At 51.8% G+C, this 25,901-nt stretch overlaps 2 protein-coding genes across 2 annotated transcripts; one reads left to right on the top strand and one right to left on the bottom strand.

The window, feature by feature from the left end:
• Window positions 1–4,589: 4,589 nt before the first annotated feature.
• On the bottom strand, window positions 4,590–9,346 carry LOC148119034 (keratin, type II cuticular Hb1). The gene is made up of 9 exons (XM_087899322.1): window positions 8,930–9,346; window positions 8,085–8,293; window positions 7,500–7,560; window positions 6,799–6,894; window positions 6,469–6,633; window positions 6,110–6,235; window positions 5,617–5,837; window positions 5,355–5,386; window positions 4,590–5,080 (listed from the first exon to the last, which is right to left on the bottom strand). The coding sequence occupies exons 1-9, from the start codon at window positions 9,296–9,298 to the stop codon at window positions 4,914–4,916; spliced, it is 1,446 nt and encodes a 481-aa protein (XP_087755448.1). The 5' UTR covers window positions 9,299–9,346; the 3' UTR covers window positions 4,590–4,913.
• A 9,117-nt stretch (window positions 9,347–18,463) lies between these two features.
• LOC125410186 (keratin, type II cuticular Hb6) lies at window positions 18,464–24,841 on the top strand. The gene is made up of 10 exons (XM_087898718.1): window positions 18,464–18,871; window positions 19,496–19,704; window positions 20,364–20,428; window positions 20,516–20,517; window positions 21,188–21,283; window positions 21,449–21,613; window positions 21,847–21,972; window positions 22,264–22,484; window positions 24,100–24,131; window positions 24,257–24,841. Exons 1-10 carry the CDS (start codon window positions 18,503–18,505, stop codon window positions 24,436–24,438), a joined length of 1,467 nt encoding a protein of 488 aa, XP_087754844.1. The 5' UTR covers window positions 18,464–18,502; the 3' UTR covers window positions 24,439–24,841.
• Window positions 24,842–25,901: the final 1,060 nt, after the last annotated feature.

Below are 25,901 nucleotides of genomic sequence, written 5' to 3' on the forward strand. Positions count from 1 at the left end.
GTGACCACGCATATCCTCATCGGCCCCAATGGGTCATCTCTGGCCCTCTCTAATCAGATCTCACTGTTACAAATTCTCCCAAAGCAAGAAAACCTGGGGTGCAGCCCCCTCTGTGAACGTCCAGAGTCCAGTGCCTTGTCCCTTGTATTTTGCTGGGAAGTAATGAGTTTGATTTTCAAAGCAGGTTTTTGTTTTGGTTTTGTATTTTTTCTGTTCCACTTTGAGTGTATGTGTTGATGAGGGGGCTTTGAGGAAGTGCAGACAGAATATCTCAGGGACCTCAGGCAGGACTTTGGCTCCTCAGAGACTGGATGCTCACATTCTTCCTTTCCAACCCCTAAGATTTGACTTCCTTGAGATCGTAAGAGCCTGAGGTCAGGTCTAGGCTAGGGCTAGGGCCATTTGAATCACCAGACTATCTGTGGTTTGGGAGCTGTTCTCTGAGAGGTTCCCCAAGCCGTGGACCACATTCCAGCGAGGGATGGAAGAGACCCGCCTGGTAGCTTTACGAGGAGTCATTTGTTCTTAGGTGACTTCTGAAGGAAGCAGGGCTGTCCCCATTCAGTCATTCCTTCTCCTTACAAGCATGAGGCAGGAGAGGAGGACAAGGGAAGTTAAGGGTCATGAGAAGAAGGAAAGCCCCTTACCTAGGATGCAGTGTGTATGTTTAACTGGCTGAATAAATGTAACACACTGCCCGAGTCAGGGAAGAGGGCCTAAAGAGAAAAGAACCCTTTTTCTGAGAGGCAGAGCAATAAATGGGCGGTATCTGTTAAAGACCGAGTGTGCAGCTTTGAGTCTGATTTATGGGCATTCAGCTCCTATTCTACACCTGAACAACGCATCTCACAAGTCTCCTACATTTTTTTTAAGATTTATTTTTTAGTTTTATAGGTACGTGTGTATGCCTGTGTGAATGTTTGCAGCATACATGCAGTTTCTGAAGAGGTCAGAAGAGGGCACTGGATCCCCTAGAACTGGAGTTGCAGGCTGTTGTGAGCCCCTGACATGAGTGCTGTGAGTTGAACTCAGGTCCTGTGGAAGAACAAAAGGTTCTTAATTGCTGGGCCATCTCTTCAGCTCCCAGAAGAGGAAATTCTTTAAGATAAGAGAAGTAAACCAGCGTATATGTTTTTTCCTTTTTCTTTCCTTCTTTCTTTCTTCCTTTTTCTTTTCTTTTCTTTTCTTTCTTTTTTTTTTTTTTTTTTTTTTGGTTTTTCAAGACAGGGTTTCTCTGTGTAGCCCTGGCTGTCCTGGAACTCACTCTGTAGACCAGGCTGGCCTGGAACTCACAGAGATCTGCCTGTTTTGCCTCCTGAATGCTGGGATTAAAGGTGTGCACCACCATGCCTGGCACGTTTTTTCTTAAAACTTAAGCTTTACTTATTTTTACACTTTAATTTTTTTGAGCCTGGTTGTAAGTTGCATCCTTTGAATAATGAGTTTAAAAGCCACAACACACACACACACACACACACACACACACACATACACATACAGACACATACAGACATGCACACACAGACACAGATACACACACACAGACACACACACAGACACACACAGACATACACACACAGACACACACACAGACATACACACATAGACACACACACAGACACACACACACACAGTGCTTAGGTCTCTCTCGCTGCTCTCCTTTCTCCTCCTCATAAACTATACTCAGCTCACACTGACTTGTCAAGATTTCAAACTCCTAAGGGAAGATGCCTTGGGAACTCCCCCCACCCCGCAGAGAGGTCATTCATAAAGAGGGCCTTCTGTTGGCTCTGTGCCCCCACTGCTTTTCTGCCCCACACTTCACAGCCCCCTGAGGACAGTGATTGTCTCATTCGCTTGTCTTTAGGGCTCAACCATATAAGCGATCCAGGAATATTTTGCATTTTCAGCACCTAACCCATCTTACATAATTCCTTGAAGTCATTTAAAAATATTTATCGCAGTGCTGGAGATAGAGCCAAGGGCTTGTGTGTGCCAAGTGTGCACTCTGCTCCTATCTGCATGCCTAGTCCTTCATGGGCGTTTAGAACACATTTAGGTGCAAAGCCTAAGGCCACCGACTTTGCTCGGCTACAGTTAGATCAACAGCCGGCGGGAACAGGCAGCTAAGCCCAGGGGTTGGAACATCAAAGGCAGTGTTTCCAGAGGAGCACTTTCCAGAATGCTGCCCAGTGGCATGAGGCCATCACCTCTCCTATGTGACTCCCAGTGTCCTCCTGGGACACCTGCCTAACCAGCACATGTGGTGTGGTGGTCAGGGTTCTCTAGAAGAACAGAACCCACAGAATGCATGCATATTACATAGGGGATGATTGGCTTAAACAATATGGGCTGGGAAGTCCAAAAATGTCTGGCTGTACACTAGAGAAGCTGAGGACCACATCACTGCTGAACCCATGAGGCTGCTTGTCTCTCTCTCAGCTGGCTCAGTCTGGCACCAAAGTCTCAGAATCACTGGTCTTGGCCCACGGTGCAAGGCTGAAGAAATGAAGGATGCCTGCAGGACCACAGACTAGATGCACTCACCAACAAGGAGCGAAACCAGGCAGGTAAAATCAGCATTACCTTTTGTTCAGACCTCTTTATAGCTGGGCCATAAAGTGCTGCCCATTTTGGGTTAGGGGTTCCCCCTCAGCTAATCTTTCCAGGAACCATCCTCACAGATCTGCTCAGGAACAGGTTTCTTAGTTGATCCCAGAACAGTCTAGATTAACCACCACACGTAGGGTCTGTCCACATCCCTGGATTGCACTCCTGTGTGCTCACAGATCCCTGAGGCATGGAGGGTGTGAAAGCTGTGTAACTGGAATGGGAAGGAGGGAGGAGAGGATCAGGGCTCAGCAAGATGAAAGACTGACAGAGGAGCAACCCAGTAGTCAGTCATAGCCCAGCTTGGCTGGCGAGAGCAGCAAAGTTGACAGGGAGGGGCAGAGAAGTGGCCTATCAAGACTGCAGCTTGATATGAGCTTCCGCATGGAACAGGGGCTGTGGCAGGGGCTGTGGCAGGGGCTGTGGCAGGGGCTGTGGCAGGGGCTGGGGCTGTGGTAGGGGTTGGGGCTGGAGCGGGGGCTGGGGCTGGGGTAGGGGCTGGGACTGGGGCTGGGGCAGGGACTGGGGCAGGGGTTGGGGCAGGGGCAGGGGCTGGAGCTGGGGCTGGGGCTGGAGCTGGGGCTGAGGCAGGGGCTGGGGTAGGGGCAGGGGCTGGAGTAAGGGCAGGGGCTGGGGCTGGGGCAGGGGTTGGGGCAGGGGCTGGGGCAGGGACTGGGGCTGGAGTAAGGGCAGGGGTTGGGGCAGGGGCTGGGGCAGGGGCTGTGACTGGGCTGTGGCTGGGTTGGGTCTGCTGAGGCTTCAGGGCTGGGATCTGTATAATAAGCTCTGCTTCTTAGCTGTGTGATATCCTGGGGAGGGGGCTGTCAAGAAGACTCACACACTCTGGAACTCTCTGGGGACTCTGTCTATCAGAGGTGGCTGGCATTGGCTTGACCCTAACTCTGACAAAGCCTTTGTTCAGGCTGTCTCCTGCTCTCTCAATAGTCTTCAATGTGAGGGCTTCCATTTCTGCTTCGTCTTCTGAGCCTGGGAGTGGAAGTTTAGACGTGCATTCTGCTCTAAAGATGCATGTTCAGAGACAAGCCTGAAGGCCACAGGACAGCCCCTAGTTGCAGAATATGGACTTTTCTCAGTGCTTGTGACTTCTGTTCATGAATATGCATGTAATAAGAGACTGGTGGTGGCCCTGCTCCCTGGAGACATTTTTACTTTATATTCTACAAAAGAGCAATAACTAATAAACGCAGGTAGTGGCTGCTCTCTGCCTGGCTATCGTACATCTCTGAAAGTGCTTTCCTCTCCCATGGACCCCGAGTTGGGGGCCCCCTCTTGTCACCCCTGTCTTAAAGTCATGCACAGAGAACGCAAGCACGCAGCCTACATTTTCTCAGCTGGGCAAAGACAGAGCATCCTGGACTGTTTGCTGTGCTCGAGGCAGGCAACAGCTCTGGCAGGGCGCCAAGCCCCAAGGGGCGCCATCAGGAAAGGGTGGTCAAATCAAAGGTTTGTTTTTTTTTATGTTTTACATCTCATTTGTGTGTTCATGCCTTTAGGATTCTAGTAAATTCCTCAGGTCTGAGTCTTCCCCACATGACAGTGAGCAATGTTTCCTCAAGCTTCAGGCACTGGGGAGTATGATGCTTCTTGTCTATGGTTTACAAACGTGTTCTGTTTTGGGGGAGGTAGTGGCAGTTATACAGGATGCACACAAGCCACAAACACGGGACTCACTGCATCTGGACCCCTCAACTAAGGAACAGTCCCTGCCCCAGCCGTTGCTCATCTCTGACGACTGTTTTCCTCTGTCCTGGGAGATGTACCTTTAAGATGGTGTGGGGAAAACTACACCATGCGTGGGCCTAGCATGGGCCTCAGTCAAGTCTAAAACTGGCGGGAGCCCAGGGACAAAGACTTTCCTGGAAGCCCTGCTTTCAGTGATGTTGGAGACTTGAACCTTGACCCTTGGAAAGCTAACAGAGACAGACAACGCTCAGGGTTGGCTACATTAATTTATTGGAAACAGATCAAGACAGATTAGAGAAGAAGGGGTGGAGCTGTGGATCTACCAACTGGCTCCCAGGCCAAGCAGCGGAGGTGCTGTCCTAGCCCCCGACCCTCCAGACCCCGACACTGTGGCTCCAAAGACACTTCTAGAAGCCCATCCCAGTATTCACTTCTGAGAGCAGGGGGTCGTTCAGGGAGACCAGAGGGGGCTGAGAGTGAGAGGGTGGCTTCAGTGTGACCAAGTCGCTGAGTGCCTTGTGCCAGGTCCCAATATTGGGCAGCCAGAGATAGCTCAGCGGGAGAAAAGCCTTGCCCTGAGCCAGGGAAGAACGGAGCTCCTAACATTTACGACCACAGGACACTGCAGAACCACAGGGTGCGCACAGGCCGGTGCTCACTGCCAAGTTCCCGCTGCAGGGGGCGCTGCAGACACTGCCGGTCACTGGCCGCGAACCAGACACACACAGGTCCCCACTCACGACCCCTCCGCGGGAGCTGCTGACACCTGCAGATCAGGAAGGAAGAATGGGTCTGAGTGAGGATGGTGGGGGTTAGCCCGGAAGGCGTTCCAATTTCCTAAGGACCCCATTCCCTGGCCCTGACAGACCCATTTCTAGTGAAGAACTCCGGTTCCATCTAGATCCAAAGACGTGGTGGTTTCGTATGACCCCAAATCCCTCCTGCTGCTGTGAATTTAACTCTCACCTAAATCCCTCCCACCACACTTCTCCTCCTGTCACAGGGAGTGAATCTGTCCACACCAAACCCCCAGTACTTACAGACATTCACAGCTCCTACACCTTCACACAGTCTGAGGGAAGAAAAGAAAAAAAAAAAAAAACTTATGAAGCCCAACATAGTAGCAAACACAGCCACCCAAAATCGTGCTCCACATATCAGAATTTGCCCGCAAAAGTCATTCAAAACATGGCCCACTATGAACACAGCCTCAAAGGGACCAATGAAAGATTTCATGCCCAGAGTTCGGCTATGGGTAAGCCAAGGGAAAGATGGAGTTTGGTTCCTCTGGGAGGGACTCACCTCTGTTCCTCGCCCTCCAGCAGGCGCCTGTAGGTGGCGATCTCGATGTCCAGGCCCAGCTTGGAGTTCATCACCTCCTGGTACTCCTTGAGCAGGCAGGCCATGTCCTGCTTGGCCTTCTGTAGGGCAGCCTCCAGCTCAGCCAGCTTGCAGCGGGCATCAGTGAGGGCGGCTTCTCCCTGCTGCTCAGACTGGGTCACTGCGGCCTCCAGCTTGGTGTTCTGGGGACACAGAAGAGAATGGGATATTTTATGATCTCTGGGGGGCACTATGTGTTACCTGGATGTATCTAGTCTGCAACCATCTGGGAAACATCCCTCACTCTCAAAAAAACCCCTTTTTCTTTATAGACTGGATTCAATCAGAGTGACCGTGGGCATACATAACTAGAAGGTACACTAAATGGTAAGATCCAGGCCGGGCACATGCTGGCACTACGGCACTGAGTAGGCACCCAGCCTCCCTGGTCTCAGCACAGCTGACCCCCACATACCTGGCACTTGGCGTTCTCAATCTCGGCTGTCAGCCTCTGGATGATGCGGTTCAGCTCATTGATCTCCTCTCTGGTGCGGCGCAGGGTCTCCCCATGCCGGATCACTGTGGCCTTCATCTCCTCACACTGGGGATGGGGGAAGCAGAGATAGATGCCCATGAGGCACAGGACCCACTGAGCACAGCCACTGAGTACACAAGACACACAGCAGCACGGTGCTCAGCCAGGGATGCCTCCCCAACCTGAGAGCTGTCTGCAATCTTTTTGTGATTCTTGGGGTGCAAGAAGCCTTTTCTGATAGAGCCCGGAATCCTTTCCACTGTCGCATCTAAGGACAGGCGTTGTGACCACTCACTCACTTTGGTGCGGTACCAGGACTCGGCCTCTGCCCGGCTGCGGGTGGCAATGTCATCATACTGAGCCTTGATCTCAGCCACGATGCAGTCCATGTTCAGGTCCCGGCTGTTGTCCATCTTGACGATGACAGAGGTGTCTGAGATGTGGGCGTGGAGGATTCTGATCTCCTGCGGGAGGAGGGAACAGCAGTCAAAAGCTTGTTGAAAATTCAGTCCAACCCCACATTCCTGGACCAGTCTCTCAGCCCTCCCCTGGTTCACACAGGTCTCTGCAGCTATAGAATGACTCTCTTCAGCCTACTTGTTGAATTTCCACCTGGCTGATGCCCTCACCTCCTCGTACAGCCTCCTCAGGAAGTCGATCTCCTGGGTCAGTGCCTCTGCGTTGGCCTCCAGGTCTGATTTGCGCAGGTAGGCACAGTCCACATCCTGGAAAGCAGGGATGTGTGAGCCTGTTTCCTCATTCATTCCGTGCAGCTCAGGGGAGAACAGTCCTTCTAGGGCTTCTACGTGCAAACCATCTCGGCATCCCTTCCCGGCACTGGGCAGCTCTTCTCTGTGGAGATCCTCCCTGCCTCTTAGCCCTGGCTCTAAGCGATTCTGTACTGCTCCAGCAAGCCTCCCTCCATGGGCTCCGGCTGTGCCCCTGGAGCCTGTCCTGCCCCCGACAATGATGTGTTTGGTCCATCATTCCTGATATACTTAGTTGAGTCTTACACTGTGCTCTGAGTTGTGGAATGGGAAGTGGACCACACAATTGCTCGGTGCACAGAAGGGAGTCCAGGATTCCCTCAGATGCGAGCCACAGACTACAGCCTCTCAGGCAGGATAAGGTAGCAGAGGTCTGTGTCAGGGCCATTAGACATTCCAGGTAATTTGCCCTTTGTCAAAGGCCTGACATGACATTGAGTTGCTTCTCAGGGCATTTCCCATCCTACATGGAAAGGTTCGCACCCCTGCTCCCTGATGTTAGCTCCAGTTCCCTTTCAAGCTCAGTGCCACGTGGCCCTGCCTCCCACAGCCCGGCTACTTGCCTTCTTCAGAGCCACAAACTCATTCTCGGCTGTGGCTCTCAGAGAAACTTCCTCCTCGTACCTGACATGAAGAGAGGAGAGATCAGGAAGGGAAAGGGGGTCTCTGAACCCCACAGCACCAATCCTGCTCTAAGGTCCCCTTAGGAGAGGAACGAAGGCCCATGCATCCTTGGGCATGTAGTCCCAGCCTTCTCTCTCACACACACTAGCTTTACCTTAGCTGTGGAAAGACCTGGAGACCCAGGACTGAGAACCTAAGACTGAGACATTCTGGGCCTGGGTCCTGGTCCTCCTCATGCCTTAGGCTGCACCTACTTGGCTGCCACAGTGCAGAAGACAAAAGTCACGTGGCACAGGTAGAGTGCCTGAGAGTGTCCTCCCCCAGAGGGGCGTGGCAGAGTGCTAGAAGCTTCCAGCTGAGCTAGAGAGAGCTGATCAATGACACCAGCTCCCCTTCAGCTGACTGGCAGGATCTGGCAATGCCTTAGCTGGGGACCACACACTTTTCTGAAACAATCTTACTTCCTGTGTCCTGGGTTTCCCTTTAAGTGGAATCCTGTGCCAGCTCCCCATCCATGCCCTCACCTCTTCTTGTAGCCCTCCATGGCCTCCTGGGCGTGGTTGAGCTCAGCAGCCAGTCTCCCGCTGTCAGCCTCCACACACTCAGCCTCCCTCCTCAGGGTCTCGATGTAGCCCTCGAACAGCGGCTCCACGTTGCTCTCACAGCACTTGCGGTTCTGGTAGAACTGCCACTTGGTCTCCAGCAGCTTGTTCTGCTGCTCCAGGAAGCGCACCTGCCATGGGAGTGAGAAGGGGTTCAGGGTCAGATCTGGGGTGATGGTGGAGATGAGGTGGAGGGGCCCTGGGAGGAAACCCAACTCTCTATTCCCTTATCTTTCCCTGCCTCAGCTTCCCCGCTTGGGGAGAGTTCAAGGGACAGGGTCAGTGCCCACACTCACAGACCCAGGAGACCACCTCAGTCTCCTATGCTGGGCTTGGTACTCTCCTCTGAGGCTGGGAAGGCAGGAGCCCCCACAAGCGAGCACCCACATTCACGTCCCAGGATGAGGGACTGATGAGGGGCCAGGGAGACAGTGTCACAGGCCACATGAGGGAGCTCACTAGGCTGACTCTGTCCTCCCTCAGCAGCCTACATCCCTTCCTGTCAGCTGAAGTGCAGCCTTCCTCCTTGGCTGCTCACAGCTCCATGCTGCAGTCAGCTTGTGCCCAGGGCAGCCTGGCCATAGCCCTGCTTCTCAGGACTGACAGATGAGCCTCGTGGATCCTTAGTGTGCCCATCTGGACACACCTCTCCCTTGGGACTAGGGGCTCAGTGTGAGAGGTCTTTCTTCCTCCTGTCCCCCTCAGTGCTCTCAGCCTTGGCCATGCATATGGTGGGCCTCAGGAAGGGCCTGGCCCAGGACACCCACCTTGTCGATGAAGGCCGCGAACTTGCTGTTGAGGCACTTGATCTGTTCCTTCTCCTCATGCTTCACGCACTGAGCACTGGGGTCGATCTCCAGGTTGAGAGGTGTGAGCAGGCTCTCATTGACAGAGACGCTGGTGATGCAGGGGGGTGTGGGCCCGCAGACACCTCCAGAGCGGTATCCGAAGCTGCGTCCACAGGAGCCAGAGCGGAAGCCCCCACAGACGCTGTGGCTGCCAAAGCCCCCTGAGAGTCCACGGTAGCAGGAGATCCCCCTGTAGGGAGCTGCGGAGATGCAGCAGCGGCCAGGCCTGGGGCCACAGGCTGAGGCACAACTGAAGGCCCGGCCACAGAATCCTGATCCACAAGTCATTGTGCTTTTGAAAACGGACTGTTTTTGAATATGGATTTCTGGATGGAAGCTCTGGAGTCCTGGTGGAAACTCCAATGTGCTAGTCCTAGTGCCTGGGTTCTATTTATGGCAGACTCTTGGGGGCTTGGCTAAGAAGGTGGTTGAGGCAATTGCACTTTATGGGCTTGGGTGGTTGGCCCTGTCCAAGCCTTTCTAGAGTGTGCTTTAATGGAGGAGTGGCCCGCACCCGCACTCCCCTTTGTAAGGTATGCGAGCCTGTGCCTGGGGCACTCAGTTGGTTGCATCTTCAAAGTGTCAGGGGTGGGGCATGCGCTCTGTGACATCGGGGAGGGCAGGAAAGACCCATGGACAGAGGAGAGCCAGGAATGGGATGCAGATGCACTTGTGCCTTCAGTGTGTGGGGAGGAGGGCACCCAGGCAAGGCTGGGGAATCAACACCCAACACCCACTTTCGTCCTGGACTTTGGCTTCTCCAAAGCCCAGTGGGATTCCCCCCTCACTGTACTGTGAGGATTGCTCTTCCTGAAGGGGGCGCACCCACCCCTTTGTGTCTGTTTCGTCCTTCAAAACCTGCCTGGAGTTCCAGGAAGTGTGACATACAGCCCTCAGGTGCTTCATCCCCCAGCCCCAACTCAACCAGGGTCTTGAGTGTACTAGCAAGCGCTCCACCCCTGAGCGGCACCCTAAAGTCTTCAATGTACATCTCGTAAAAATACAGGCAGTACCCTTTTCACATGCAAGAAAATCAACAACAAATCCAGAAAAGCACTACCATCTACTCCATATTCAACTCCTCTAGCTTTCCTGGGATTATTTTTTAAAGGAGATTTTTAACAATTTAACTTGTCCCTCTGGCCCGTGTGCCCTCTGTAGGGGAGGTCAGAACTTGAGACTGATGGCTTCACATGGGACAGCGTAGGTATTGGTGACAACTGCTCTGTGTGGACATCCGGGCCCTCACTACCTGCTTGTAAGTGGTGCTCAGCACAGAGGAGCAACAGCCACCCTTTGACAAAATTCTTTGAGGCAGTGCTGGGCTAGAGGCTTGGCCCATTTCCAAATCAACAGTGGTGGCAGAATGCTTCATGATGAATTCTGGGTTCTTCTTACTGCCTCAGACAGTAATGTCAGATTGTAGATTTGAAGTTGGATTACTTGAGAATAGTTCCCCTTTACACGGAACAAGGACTCTGTAGGGAGTACACCTCTTACTTTGGTAAGCGTGCATCCCTTACACAGGTCACTTACTCTGTGTTCATCAGTATCAATAAGAGTCAACCTTCAGTTCTTACATCGGCCTTTTGAGGGAAATGGAGGCTCAGAGAGGTTGAGCAACTTACCCAAAGTCCCCCAGCTGTCAAGCGATGAATTTGGGAGATGCTGAGCCTTTGAGAGAACAGCCTCCTGGTTTACTAGTCTCTGAGAAAGCTTCAGAGGGTCGAGAATGCTGGCTGGGGTAGATATCTGTGACTTACAGTACAAGGGAGATGGCAGAGGCAGTGATTGGGACTGGTTGACTGGGAGGGACCAGTGGTGTGTGTCCTCCCCGGTCAGTCTGGGGCTCCATGTGGCCGAGGGGTAGTTTCATGGATGTGAGCACTAGCAAGGCCATGGAAAGCAACAGTTCTAGCTATTTGCATCCTCTGGGTAGATTGCAGTTATTTTTGCTTCACTACTGTGTCCTGTGTATCCGCCAGCCATTTCTACTCCAATAATACCCTAGCAAAACCATCTGGGAAGGCACAGAGGACAGACAGCACAGGGTATAATGGAATCCCTGTGAGCCCATGCAAACAGAAAGATCTTAGGGAGGAGCAAGGGGTGGGCTCGGTGAAAGGGTAGGAAGGAGAAACCTCAGGGCAGGCTCCAGCATCTGCACAAAGCATCAGAGATGGACAGGACAGATGTGGGAGTCACAGGCTGCGTCAGTGATCTGGTCTTGCAGATGGGTGTGGTACCTGAGGCCACTTCATGTGTTCAGAGAGTTAGGCTATGCAACCATTCTGGGCACTGCCCACAACAGTGTCCCCAGCCAACCAGCTGGCCAGGTGTCCCTGGAGAGTGCTGAGTCAAACAGCACCTTCCAGAATGCATTTTTCTGCCAGGGGAACTCCCCATCAAAAAGCCGTGCAGAAGCATGGGCCCATTACTAATGCCTAGCTCTTGCTAAGCAATTCTCAATTTCCAAGGAGCAATTGGAACAAGATACAAAGAAACTCAGGTATGACAGCACATCATTGGACTTCAGAGGCTACTAATTGCTGCTGATCTTTGAACACTTAATAGGACATTTAGCCTGTTTTCTTCTGGTGAAAAGCTAAAAAACTAAAAGGGGGTGGTGAGAAAGGAGTAGGAGAGAGGGAGACGGAAGGACAACATCTCAGCTCTGACAGCATAAAGTCAGAACATAGCAACTATAGAAGTTAAAAACGTTTTAATTGTGAACTGTACCAACAGACGGGGAGAATGTATCACCGATCTGTTCTAAGACTAGAGTAAGAATTAAAACGTGGCTGGATGGTGGTAGTGCACACCTTTAATCCCAGCACTCGGGAGGCAGAGGCAGGTGGATCACTGTGAGTGTGAGGCCAGCCTGATCTACAGAGCAAGTTCCAGGACAGCTAGAGAAACCCTGTCTCAAAAAAAAAATCAAAAATCAAAAAACAAAAAACAAAAACCCAAAATAAAGCAAATCAAAAAACAAAACAAAAAGAAAAGAAAAGAAATAGAACATGAACAGTCCTTAAGAGCTCCTATAGACCATGACTCCTTTGGAAATTATACCTTCTGCCCCCTGGCCTCAGTGATCCATTACCTGGGTCTTATAATTATTTATTCCTTTCTCTTTATTGGTTTAGAACCACTGGTTCTAGAACCCACAGTGGCATATTTGTCCATTTTCCAGGCTTTAAATTTTACATAGATTCACATTGTATGTCTTCTTTCATGTCTGGCTTTTGTTCTGGTTTGCCTTCTGTAGCTGTCCTGTGCTGTGTTCGCTTGGTATGTGCTCACTGTGTGAGCAGAGACCGTATCCAGTCACTTCTCTGCCCAGGCTGGCTCATGGTCTTGTGTCCATACACCGAAGATAGACCTTGGGAGAATCCCTTCCCATCTTCTGATGCAGCTGTAGCTGCACACCAGCCATAGGGTGTGTTTTCCAAATACTTCCAACTTTCAAAAGAATCTCTCCTGATGCAAACTTGTGTAATTAAAATATTTATTTTGTTTATTCTCTCTCTCTCTCTCTCTCTCTCTCTCTCTCTCTCTCTGTGTGTGTGTGTGTGTGTGTGTGTGTGTGTGTGTGTGTGTGTGCTACAGTGTGCACGTGGAGGTCAGAGAACACCTTATGGAAGTAAGTTCTCTCCTTCCACAATCTGAATCGTGGAGATTGACAGGTCATGGTGGTGGGTACTCTTACCCACTGAGAAATCTTACTGACCTTTGTTTAGTTATTTTATTACAATTTTAATTTTATATGTGTGAGTGTTTTACCTGCATATATGTCTGGTGTCTGTAGAGGTCAGAAGAGGGTATCAGATTCCTTGGAAACTGAGTGGATGAAGCTGTGGATGGAGCTGTGGATAGAGCCTGGGATGGAGCTAGGGATGGAGCTGGGGATGGAGCTGTGGATGGAGCTGTGGATTGAGCTGGGGATGGAGGTGTGGATGGAGCTGGGGATGGAGCTGTGGATGGAGCTGGGGGTGGAGCTGGGGATGGAGCTGGGGATGGAGTTGGGGATGGAGCTGGGAATGGAGCTGGGAATGGGGCTGTGGATGGAGCTGGGGATGGAGGTGTGGATGGAGGTAGGGATGGAGCTGGGGATGGAGCTGTGGATGGAGCTGGGGATGGAGCTGGGGATGGAGGTGTGGATGGAGCTGGGGATGGAGCTGTGAATGGAGCTGGGGATGGAGCTGTGGATGGAGTTGGGGATGGAGTTATGGGCGGTTGTGGTGCTGACTCCTCTGCACTGAATCACTGTACCAGTGGCCCCCTCACCCTGTGTAATAGGGTCTCCTCTGAGGCTAGTGTTCTGAAATACTGAGACCAGGGATATTGAAGATAATTTCTCAGAGCGAGAGTCGGACACCACTGACCCCAGAGTGGATGTGCCAGACGTTGTTGGGAGGAATGATTTGGTTCTTGCACTCCCATCTGCCCACCATCATCAACACATTGTAGATATATTTTCATGGAGCACACACACTCATTAGCCCCCTCAACACCCTCTTCAAGGCTTTCTTTGCACATTGTTCTCAGTGTTGTGGGCTGGAGGATGGAAGGGAACTCATTTTTGCCCTTGGTGAATCTCTAGCTTTAAGAGCAAAGCTGGACACATGCACAGATCATGAATAGTGAGGTACATCCTGAAACACATTACTATTTAACAAAAATGTTGTTTGTGGATGCATTTCAAGGGCTTGTCACATAGTAGGTGCTCAATAAATGTCTACTGAATGAATACAATGAGTACCAGCTTCACATTAAGTACTGAGTAATGGGGTCATTGAAGCTTGGCGGACTGCTGTCCAAAGCTTTGTGGTCAAATGGGGTGGGGTCACACGAAACAGACCAGGAAGTGGCCATTCCTGGGGGTGGAGTGGGAAGAGAGATGCTTCTTGCTGAGGTCTGAAGGAGTGATGTAAGAAAAATGTGTTATTGGCCAAAGAGAGCCAGCCAGCAAAGGCAAGGATCCAGAAAGCCTGGGGCAAAGCAGATATGGTGTGTGCCAGGTTGGGGGTGGAAGGAGAGATAGGAATGGGAGGGGATTTTTTGGGGGAGGAAGAGCTATGTGATCTTAAATGAGTTACTCTGAGAGCCACTGAGGAAGGGAAGGAAGTGGTGGATGCAGTTGGGAGGAATGAGAGGACAGAAAGAGGGTAGGAGGTGGAGCGGGTGGTGGACAAGTGGGTGAAGATCCAGAGAATTGTGTGGTGGTGACGCTTCAGCAGAAACAGATGAGGGGAGAGTGAAGAGGAGGAGAGGAAGGGGGAGGAAGGAGGAGGGTGAGGATGATGAGCAGCAGGAGGAGGAGGAAGAGGAGGAGGAGGAGAAAGAGGAGGAGGCAGCTGCTGTGCTGGAAAGGTGCAACATGAGGTCAGGTTCTGGACCAGTCTGCAGAGGGCATCTTCAGCCCACATTCCTGGAGATGAGGTCTCACAGGCAGGCACAGGGGTTGGGGTATGAGGTTCAGCAGGCTGAGCTCCAGGGGTTGGGCATCTCACATCTGAACCCTGCTTCTCATCTCTTTTGTTGCATCTTGATGAATGCTTAGCCAGTGTCCTGGGCAGGGGAAAGATGAGATGCAGGGTTCAGATGTGGAATGTCCCCCAACTTGCCTCCCAGATGTAGAGGCTAGACCTGAGTTCAGTTCTCTTGTTCAAGAGTCCTGCTAGCGTAGAAACATCTTTCTTCCCTCAACTTGGAAGCTCCACCAGCCTCAGCTTCTCTTTCTGCTGACAGCTGGGAAGGGCACACCCAGCAGGTGATGCTTAGGTGTCCTCCAACTGTACAGTCCATGGGCTGCTTCAGTCTAAACGCCCACTGGTCTCAAGGATGACATGGCTGGCTTCCTGAGCCTTGGCTTTGCTGGATGGGGGTCTTTCTCTCTTTCTGTCTCTGTTGTCTTTCTATCTGTCTGTGTCTTGTGTCTCTCTGTCTCTGACTACCAACCACTGAATTTTATGATCCTCCTTTCAGGGACTGTCACCCTTTCTAGACTTCTATCCTCGACTGTCTCCCTGCCACCTCCTCTCTGAGTCATCCCCAGGGCTCTGCATTTCTTGCCCTCCCCAGAGAGCCTCCCTTTTTCTTCCATAGCAGGCACTCCTGCACCATGGGAGGTCCAGAGTCCATGTTTCTTTCCAGTCAGCACATGTTCAGGATTCACCTAATAGGACACATCACCCCGAGTCCCCAGATGCTCCATCAGCGAGGTACATCGAGTCTTTTCTACCACCCATCTTGAGGATCTGTCTCACACCCAGGATTTTCCCCGGAAGCAGATCAGACTGAAATGAGTTCTGAATGAGGACTTCATAAGAAAAAAATGTCTGATGTGCTGTCACCACAAGGCCCACTTGCCTACATGGGCTGGAAGGGGAGACCATGCCGTTAATGTCCTTCTTCCAGCAGTGTGGCTACTTGTCCTCTCCCAGGGAGTTCTTCCTCAGCCTCAGCTTCCAGCCAGCGAGGGTTTGTCTGCTCTTGCTTCTTCTGCAGTTCTATTGTGTTAGGGTAGATTTCCCTCAACAGCCCCATGGGATTTCTGGCTACCACCCAATCAGGAGCTTTGGGGATTAGACAAAAAAACAAGATATACAAGCTAGATATTGTTTAATTTATGACCAAGGATTTCTTTTTTCAAAATAGCATTTTATTTTTTTAGGTGATGCAGTTACATCACTTCCCCTTCCCTTTCTTACCTCCAATCCCCCACGTATCCCCTTGACCTCTTTCAAATTCATGTTTTTTCTTTAATTGTTGTTACTCATATATGTGCATATATTCATATAAACATTCCTAAATACACAAAGAAAATCTGCTCAATCTGTATAATGTTACTTGCATATATGTTTTGGGGATGCTCATTTGGTATGAGTAATTAATGAGTGGCCCTTCTCTGGGGAAGACTCTCCATTCCCTGTTGTCTCAGCTTCCCTAGGTTGCCTGTAATTCTGAGGCCTTGTGAGACTCCCTCCGTCTACATTAACATGTCTATGGGTGCCGTTCTTCAGCTCCTGTATAGGCATCCTTGCTAGTGAGACTTTATGCAGCTTCTGATGTTTATAGGAGACACAATATCCCAGCAAACTTCCTATTCTTTTGGGTCTTCCCATCTTTCTGCCCCCCTTCACCACGATCCCTTACTGGGCGGATGTTGTTGTAGTTATATCAGTTGGGACAGGGATCCACAACTCTGTCCTTTTGGTTGGTTGTGTGGTCAGCAATCTCTGATGCTCTTCTAAGACCAAATGAAAAATGCAATTTTTTGAACTGTTTTTCAATTAATGACATTTTAGGTCATCTGAGTTTTATTTCCTCTTAGAGCTGCTGCCCAAGTATTGGCCAACATGAGGGTTCCTGAGCAGTCCTTTCCTGCAGCAACTGGGCTGGAGCGGAGAGAAGGACACTTAGGCTCTTTCCCAGGGTAAAGTCCATGGTCCTTTCTTCTACTGGGACGGGCTCATATGGTAGGACAATGGTAGGCTCATATGGTGCACACAGTAATAATTGAGCACTTTCTGTGGGCGCTGCTATGTTGAGTGCTAACCCTTTTTTTTGGACAGTGCTATGTTGAGTGTTAAGCGCTGCTGTGTTGAGTGTTATCATGTTATTCAGTTCCCCCACCACTCTTCCATACTGGGCCACTTTACTGGTAATTGAGCATAAGTGGTTTGGGAATGTGAGTGAGTACATCCCATCAAAGCTGTCACTATACTCACAACATCAACAACACAGCAACAACAATTCACATCTATTTGTGCCCTCAGAATGTATCAGGCTCAGGCCTAAGTGATTAGCATAGATTAATTCCTTGATTCTTGCAACAACTTTACGAGGTGGGTGCTAGTATTAGCTCATTTTACAAATCATAATGGTATCTCAGAGACGCTAAGGAGCTGCCTAAGGTTTCCCAGGAGCGTGGTGGAGCTGGGTTTGAAAATAGGCACTTTGGAATCCGGATCTGTGTCCTCAACTGGTATAACATGTATTTCCACTTTTTAAGAATTGCGTTCCAGGAGGAATAATTTTATGCAATGACAGAATAAACGCAAACCACATATGACTGAACCAGAAGGTCAGGGCACAGCAGCAATGCAAGCCAAACAATCGTGTCCTCTGTTCTACTCTGGACAGTGTTCTTCCCGTCTCTTCTGTGGCTGAAAAATGATGGCTATTCACGTAGTGGGCTGCAATGTGAACTCTGGAAAAGCACTGCCCAGAGCAACTGGGAAAGAGTGGGACACAGCCTTACTGCATGGTGCTCTGAAGGCTACTGAGCCTGTACACATTTCTGCACACTTCCAGAACGGCCAGGGGAACAAAGTCTCAGCCTGCTTCCTAAGAGAGTGAAGCCTCTGCTTCCAGGACATGTAGACTAGTCAGGGCCCTGCTCTGGCCCTGAGTTCAAGGCTTATACTGGACAGGCAGTACCAGATGGTATAGTTGTGTTGTAATGCTTATCGAAGCTACTGGCAAGCTCATATGCAAAATGGAAGGTTATGGGGGGCAGCATAGTGTGGAACACAGGAAGGACTCAAGTGGCAGTTGAAGGTTGCATGTTCTTACTGGATTTTATATTCTGAGGCAAATACCATGTAGACACATAACAGTGAGGTCCCACACTGCCTTGGATGGCACAGGCTCCTGAGGTGAAATGAAGACATTTCAGTTCTTGCTGTAGGCCTTTCTGCAAAATGTTGGCTTTTCCTGGGGCCAGCAAGGCAGTGTATACCCCTAGGCCTTGGGGAAAATTGAAGGAAGACACTCTCTCAGTTCAGGCCAGCCAGGGTGAGCCAGGAACAGTCTGTGTTAGTAAATGTGTGTGTGCGTGTGCGTGTGCGTGTGTGTGTGTGTGTGTGTGAAGGGCAACATGATGAGGGAAGGGAGAAAAAAAATCAGTGGGCCCTGGGGATGGAGCGGGAGAAGATGACTGGCTTAGAGGTTATGCAGACAAGGTGCCTTAGAGGAAGCAGAAAAGAACCACCCAGCTGAGGAATCCCACTTAGAACACCAATTCCACTCTGTCCACTTCCCAGGCCTGGGTGGGTCAGGACCACGGACAGCAGGGTCGACATTTTTCTCTTCAGCAGATTTACACCACTGTTCGGTCCCTTCTCCGTTTTCTTTGCAACCTGAATCACCAACCCTGTCTCTCCACCTCTGTTTCTGAGTGAGCAGAGGATGGAGGAGATGAGCTGGCCCTTTGAAGAAGAAAATTGTACAGTTTAGGGTAAAAGACCATAAACATTTGCCTGCAACTGAGCATCAATTAAGCACATTTAAGGAGGAGCCACAGCAGCTAAACAAGCCAAGCTAATAAAAGGCATCTAATTGCTTCAGACCACGTGGTCACAGTCAGGGTCCCTACATATATAAAAGGCTGACAAAATCAAAAGAGGTAAACGCCCGAATCCACGTCCACTGTACCCTCCACTTGGACGTCTCCAGTCTCCCAGTCTCCCATCTCCCCAAATAACCATGACGTGTGGATCCTACTGTGGTGGCCATGCCTTCAGCTGCGCCTCAGCCTGTGGCCCCAGGCCTGGCCGCTGCTGCATCTCCGCAGCTCCCTACAGGGGGATCTCCTGCTACCGTGGACTCTCAGGGGGCTTTGGCAGCCACAGCGTCTGTGGGGGCTTCCGCTCTGGCTCCTGTGGACGCAGCTTCGGATACCGCTCTGGAGGTGTCTGCGGGCCCACACCCCCCTGCATCACCAGCGTCTCTGTCAATGAGAGCCTGCTCACACCTCTCAACCTGGAGATCGACCCCAATGCTCAGTGCGTGAAGCATGAGGAGAAGGAACAGATCAAGTGCCTCAACAGCAAGTTCGCGGCCTTCATCGACAAGGTGGGTGTCCTGGGCCAGGCCCTTCCTGAGGCCCACCATATGCATGGCCAAGGCTGAGAGCACTGAGGGGGACAGGAGGAAGAAAGACCTCTCACACTGAGCCCCTAGTCCCAAGGGAGAGGTGTGTCCAGATGGGCACACTAAGGATCCACGAGGCTCATCTGTCAGTCCTGAGAAGTGGGGCTATGGCCAGGCTGCCCTGGGCACAAGCTGACTGCAGCATGGAGCTGTGAGCAGCCAAGGAGGAAGGCTGCACTTCAGCTGACAGGAAGGGATGTAGGCTGCTGAGGGAGGACAGAGTCAGCCTAGTGAGCTCCCTCATGTGGCCTGTGACACTGTCTCCCTGGCTCCTCGTCAGTCCCTCATCCTGGGACATGAATGTGGGTGCTCGCTTGTGGGGGCTCCTGCCTTCCCAGCTTCAGAGGAGAGTACCAAGCCCAGCATAGGAGACTGAGGTGGTCTCCTGGGTCTGTGAGTGTGGGCACTGACCCTGTCCCTTGAACTCTGCCCCAGCGGGGAAGCTGAGGCAGGGAATGGAGAGTTGAGCTTCCTCCCAGGGCCCCTCCACCTCATCTCCACCATCACCCCAGATCTGACCCTGAACCCCTCTCACTCCCATGGCAGGTGCGCTTCCTGGAGCAGCAGAACAAGCTGCTGGAGACCAAGTGGCAGTTCTACCAGAACCGCAAGTGCTGTGAGAGCAACGTGGAGCCGCTGTTCGAGGGCTACATCGAGACCCTGAGGAGGGAGGCTGAGTGTGTGGAGGCTGACAGCGGGAGACTGGCTGCTGAGCTCAACCACGCCCAGGAGGCCATGGAGGGCTACAAGAAGAGGTGAAAAGAGCCTGGTGTGGCCTTGGCATAAGATCATGTTTTATATAAAAATCCAGGACACAGACAGTCTGGGCCAGCTGAGGACATTGTGGGATCCTGCTGTCTATGAAATATTTGCACAAATTTTCCCTGGAGAGAACCAGGGTGTCTCAGAGTGAGCTATTCTGCCTCAACCTTCCCTCTAGAGACTGAGACCAATAGCTCTGCCTTCTTTGGGAAGGGAAGGCCGCAGGAACCCCATTCACCCTTTCTGACTTTGATCCCCCGCACTGTGGCCCCTGCGCAGAATCAGCCAGGGATTAGGAGGCTCCTTGTCCACGCGCATGCACCTGTCTTCCGTGCTTGGGTTCTCAGTCTTTGGGCTCTGGGTCTACTTAACAGCTGGGTTGGGACTGACGTGCAAGTGAGGGGAGGCTGGAGCTTGTGTACCCAAGACCCTGTCCACTCCCAGGTGAAGTTGGGGTTGAACCCTCATTTCCTTCCTGCAGTGACTTCAGAACATCAGGAAGTTCGCTTACACCTAGATTCTACTCCCAGGTAGCCCAGCATCCCCCAGAAGACCCTGGCAGAGCCAAGCGCAGTGAGGGCTCCTCTCCTGCACTCCCTGGCAAGGAGTGTAGGGTTTCCTCACACTGTCTCATTTCCCTTTCCTGTCCTAGGTACGAGGAGGAAGTTTCTTTGAGAGCCACAGCCGAGAATGAGTTTGTGGCTCTGAAGAAGGCAAGTAGCTGGGCTGTGGGAGGCAGGGCAATGTGGTTACCTGAGGGACACACTGTGCCTATGGTGACCCCAGGGCTTAACCTCTGCAGAGTTGTAATCTTTCTACATCAAGATAGGAAAAGTCTCAAAGAGCTGTCCCCATGAGTGTCATATCCAAAGCTGTGGCAATGGCTGCTGTGAGGGCAATGGTCAGCTGGAAGGCTGGCACCTAGCGGAGAGCCAGTGGTTCCACTTCCATAGAGCCATACATCAAATTGGAATGTCTATTTGTTTGTGGGCTGTTGCAGGGTGGTGGCTATATTGGCCTTGCTGTGCCTTTCCCTATTTCTGAGTATATGGTTCTGGTGCCAACAGACACAGGGTTTCATTCGGTCAATGGAAAAATGGTGTGTTCTACATCTTATTCAGCAGTCTGATCAGAATGTTAGGACCAAAGCCAGTGTGGACAGAATGATAGCATTACTAGGAGTGACCAGGTGGTCAGGTGGCCTCTTGAACCCTTGCTGGTTGAGGTCAAGGTCAATTGGCTCATCTGGGCATCACTGGGAAGCTTTTGAGAGTAGAATGGTATCAAAGAGCAAATGAGGGAAGCCATCTCGTGGGCTGAGAGGCAACGAGTCTCCAGTCCTGAGGAGCTGCCAGGCAGAGATGGCTTGCACACTGGGATCTTCTTCCCTGTGCTGCATGGGATGGATGAAGCAAGAATGGAGTTGGGGGGCACGATCAGCCTAATGATTCAGGCTCACACCTCCCTGCTTTCCAGGACGTGGACTGTGCCTACCTGCGCAAATCAGACCTGGAGGCCAATGTGGAGGCACTGACCCAGGAGATCGACTTCCTGAGGAGGCTGTACGAGGAGGTGAGGGCATCAGCCAGGTGGAAACACAGCAAGGAGGCTGAAGAGAGTCATTCTATGGCTGCGGAGACCTGTGTGAACCAGGGGAGGGCTGAGAGACTGGCTCAGGAATGTGGGGTTGGACTGAATTTTCAACAAGCTTTTGACTGCTGTTCCCTCCTCCCGCAGGAGATCAGAATCCTCCATGCCCACATCTCAGACACCTCTGTCATCGTCAAGATGGACAACAGCCGGGACCTGAACATGGACTGCATCGTGGCTGAGATCAAGGCTCAGTATGATGACATTGCCACCCGCAGCCGGGCAGAGGCCGAGTCCTGGTACCGCACCAAGGTGAGTGAGTGGTCACAACGCCTGTCCTTAGATGGCACAGTGGGAAGGACTCTGGGCTCTATCAGAAAAGGCTTCTTGCACCCCAAGAATCACAAGAAGACTGCAGACAGCTTTCAGGTTCGGGAAGCAACCCTGGCTGAGCACCGTGCTGCTGTGTGTCTTGTGTACTCAGTGGCTGTGCTCACTGGGTCCTGTGCCTCATGGGCATCTATCTCTGCTTCCCCCATCCCCAGTGTGAGGAGATGAAGGCCACAGTGATCCGGCATGGGGAGACCCTGCGCCGCACCAGAGAGGAGATCAACGAGCTGAACCGCATCATCCAGAGGCTGACAGCCGAGATTGAGAATGCCAAGTGTCAGGTATGTGGGGGTCAGCTGTGCTGAGACCAGGGAGGCTGGGTGCCTACTCAGTGCCGTAGTGCCAGCATGTGCCCGGCCTGGATCTTACCATTTAGTATACCTTCTAGTTATGTATGCCCACGGTCACTCGGTTTGACCCATGTGAACAAGGCAAAAAGGCTGCTTCTAGAATGTCCCCAACTGGTGGAAAATACTGGACAACATGAACTGGTGGGAAATACTGGACAACATGTTGATTACTGAAAGAGACCAAGGGACTATAGGCCATTCCATTCTCTTCTGTGTCCCCAGAACACCAAGCTGGAGGCCGCAGTGACCCAGTCTGAGCAGCAGGGAGAGGCCGCCCTCACTGATGCCCGCTGCAAGCTGGCTGAGCTGGAGGCTGCCCTGCAGAAGGCCAAGCAGGACATGGCCTGCCTGCTGAAGGAGTACCAGGAGGTGATGAACTCCAAGCTGGGCCTGGACATCGAGATCGCCACCTACAGGCGCCTGCTGGAGGGCGAGGAGCAGAGGTGGGTCCTGTAGCTTTGCATTCTTCCAACCCTCTTGGGTCCTCAGCTTTAAGCCCTACAACTTGGGTACCTGTCAATCTTCGCTTCCTCAGCACCACCCTGCACGTGCATAGGAGATCCGTGTAAGTCCTTTAACCTTGATCTCGCTCCACCACACTTCTTCAGGTTGACTGTCTCTGAGGCTCCCTCCAGGGAAGCACTGGTTTTGCTCCCTTGAGGCCTAGCTGGAGTCATCCCTAGGGTTGCCTCCCTTTCCCCATTACGGTCTGCATGTATCCTCAGGGCTCCGTCTTCTTTCCTAGCCTGGCCCTGGCTAGCTCCCCCCAACCTTGGAAATTCAGACTTATTTCATTATAGCAGCCTGTGGTAGCAGATTCCACCAACTTCTGCTTAGTTAATTGACAATAAGTGTCCTAAAGTGCTCTCCCATTGTAGTTCAGACAGCGGTAGAGGGCGGCAGAAGAATTTAGTTAATTTTTGCGCTTTGGAGTTGGCTAAGGCGGAGGAAGCCCTGGCCATTCTGCCTTACTGATGTGGAGGGGCCCTTACAACCCAACCCCTTAAGTATCCCACTCTAAACCAAGATCTTATTTTTGTACCTTTGCTTTATGTTTTCCGGTCAGCCATTTGGTTGTGCCTGGAGCCGCTTTTTGTGTATAGCCAGCCTCCAGGGTGGCATGTAGATTGAGAATTGTGTGTACTGGGGATATGGGGGTCACAGACTTGGTACCTGGAAGTCTGTGTGACCACATAGAGAGACCCCCCCAACACAGTGAAGTAGCTTGGCAAACCCAGGTCCACAGGGTGATGGTACTCAGGGGTCTGGAAGTTGGAGAGAGAGATGGACACAGCATTGGGAACGGGACCACAGCTTTTCCACCACACTGAGTGTGTGGGTGGCAGGGGAGTGGTTACATAAGAGACCAGAGAGGAATGGTCGCTGGGATCTGAGGTTGAGTTTACCAGCCCTTGGCCATTGTGTGTTCTGGACAACTCCAACTCTGCTTAGCTCTCTTCTGGGAGATGATGGCAAGTGGAAGAGATACAGGCTGGGTGCAGCTGGTATTTCAGCCCTTCTCTGCTGTTGGCCATTTCCTCTGTGGGTGCCCAGTGAGATTACTGCTGCTGGTGGTCCCGAGCTGGCTCTAGGTTTCTAATGTCTCATCTCTTCACCAGGAGTCATTTGTGATGACCGGCATTGTCTTCAGACACTGGGGCAAAATGCTCTGGTTTCCTTTAGGCTAATATTTTCATGATGACCATCAGATAAGATTTAGAAGGTCACATCTGGTCCCCTGGAATGTACTCACAACTCAGAATCAACAGGGCAACAGCAGCCAGGGTCTTGGCATGTGTGTCTAGGTCTCTCTGTCGCCACAAGAACAATTGGATTATTCTGGGAGGTTACCTAGACCCCACTGGGGAGGCTAAAATTCAGGCTTCACAGAGAATAAGCATGGTGAGATGGAGGATAATATACTTTGACTCCTGATCTCACATAGTGCTCCCAGGCCTACCTCCAGCTCCTGGTTTCCCAGTCTCTCCCTAGGCGGGCCCACGATGGCACTTGCTCCATGCTTCCGGTGTACTAACGTCTCCCTTTCCGCTTTCACAGGTTGTGTGAGGGCGTTGGCTCCGTGAATGTGTGTAAGTAATTCCAGTCTTCCCCTTTCCTGCCGGGTGATGCGAGCCTTTGGGGTGGGAACACATGTGCTTGCTGCAGAGCGGGCTGCAGCGGTGCCTGACGCCTCTCCTGTTCTCCCTGCTTTCAGGCGTGAGCAGCTCCCGCGGTGGCGTCGTTTCTGGCGATCTCTGCGTCTCTGGTACTGCCCCTGCTGTCAACACCAGAGTGTGCAGCGCCCCCTGCAGCGGCAACGTGGTGGTGGGCACCCCTAATGCCTGCGCCCCCTGCGCCGGGGTGGGCTCCTGCAGCGGAGGCTGTAAGAAGTGCTAGGAAGCCGCAATACTGCCACCACCCTCACCCTTCCCAAAGTGACTGCACAGCAGGACAGTGGCCTCGACGCCTCCATCTCATTCTCTAGCCTTCCCGAGCAACTTTCTCCGACGATTCTTGCTTTCATTTCCCCTTCTGTTGTTTTTACTGGATTCATTGGTCTTAAGGTCTTGGAGGATCCACTGCCCTGGATCCTCTTTGACCGCCAGGTCCCTAGCATGTTTTTGCTTGGACATGCAGATCAACGTGGTTGCTGGTTTTCCTGCCGCTCAGCAAGAGACCACGTGACCCAGAGTATCTCCTTCAGGGTCTGCCTGCAGCAGCTCCTCCCAAACCAGGGACCCAGCTGTCTGCACTTTTGCCTTTGTCTCCCTTTGCGTTCCCAATAAACTAATTGCAGCGAATCAAATCTGTGCCTCAGACTCTCCAAAATGTTGCCTATGACAGGTGCCTTGGACAGAGGTCTCAGGACCCCACCAGCTACCTGGGTGTTTTCAGTAGGCCAAGGCTGCAGTAGGTACTTTTTCTCTGGCTTGGAGAAAACAGGCCTTGGGGACAACAACGGTAGATTCAAGACAGAGAGTCTTGTGGGGTAGTCAGTATTCTATCTGAGGCCTCAGTACTATGCATTAGCGGCTGGGCGATTGTCCCTGAGCTCTCCTGGGACTTCTTATTTTGTAGCATCCTTGCCCCGTCACCAGATGCAGGCAGTATTTCTCTTCCCCTTATTATGATAAAAAAAGCTATTTCTAGACAAGGTGAAATGTCACCTAGGACTTCTCAGCACAGTCATTTTGCTGCCCTTTCTTGAAAGGCAATTCTGGGTGCAGTGCTTGAGAAAGGGACTGGGAGAATGGAGGGAAGGTAGTGAGCAGCAGAGGAGAGGAGGAGAGGAGCCCCTGGCAGGCCAGGGTCTGAGGAGCTGGTATTCAGAGCGGCGGCGGCTGTCACCTGCTGTGGGTGAATGAGCGAGCTGCTGCCACCCTGAGTGTTCAGTTTCCCTGCTGGAGAGTGAGGAAGCTCCCAGCTCTTTGAGGTGAGGGAAGGGCCTTGCTCTTGGGGTCAGCTCTGGTTTGGCTATTTCCAGTTCTGGCACAGCAGGCAGGCCTCATTCTCACCAGACTTAAGCTCTTCACTTGCAAAATGGGGCAACGCTGCCTTCTTTGTGTGGGCAAGAATGCTGGGCAAGGATGGCACACAACAAATCTCTCCAGAGCGGTGTCCTTTTTAAAATTTAAAATAAATATTTTTTGACCAGTGCTGAAAACCAAATCCATGTCTTTGCACATCCTAGGCAAGTGCTCCCACTCACTGAGTTCTGATTCCAGTCAGGGAGACTTCAAACACAACTTCCTTCCTCCACCTGCTTTCTCTTGACTGTGGGTTGCAGGCAAGCTCCTCCTCTTTACCTGGCATCTTTCTGGGCACTGTGATGACTGAGAGATTCTCAAAGCCACTCTGAC

Source organism: Myodes glareolus, chromosome 19 (genome assembly GCF_982192425.1).
Source record: "Myodes glareolus chromosome 19, mMyoGla1.1, whole genome shotgun sequence".
In the NCBI taxonomy this organism is placed as follows: domain Eukaryota; kingdom Metazoa; phylum Chordata; class Mammalia; order Rodentia; family Cricetidae; genus Myodes; species Myodes glareolus.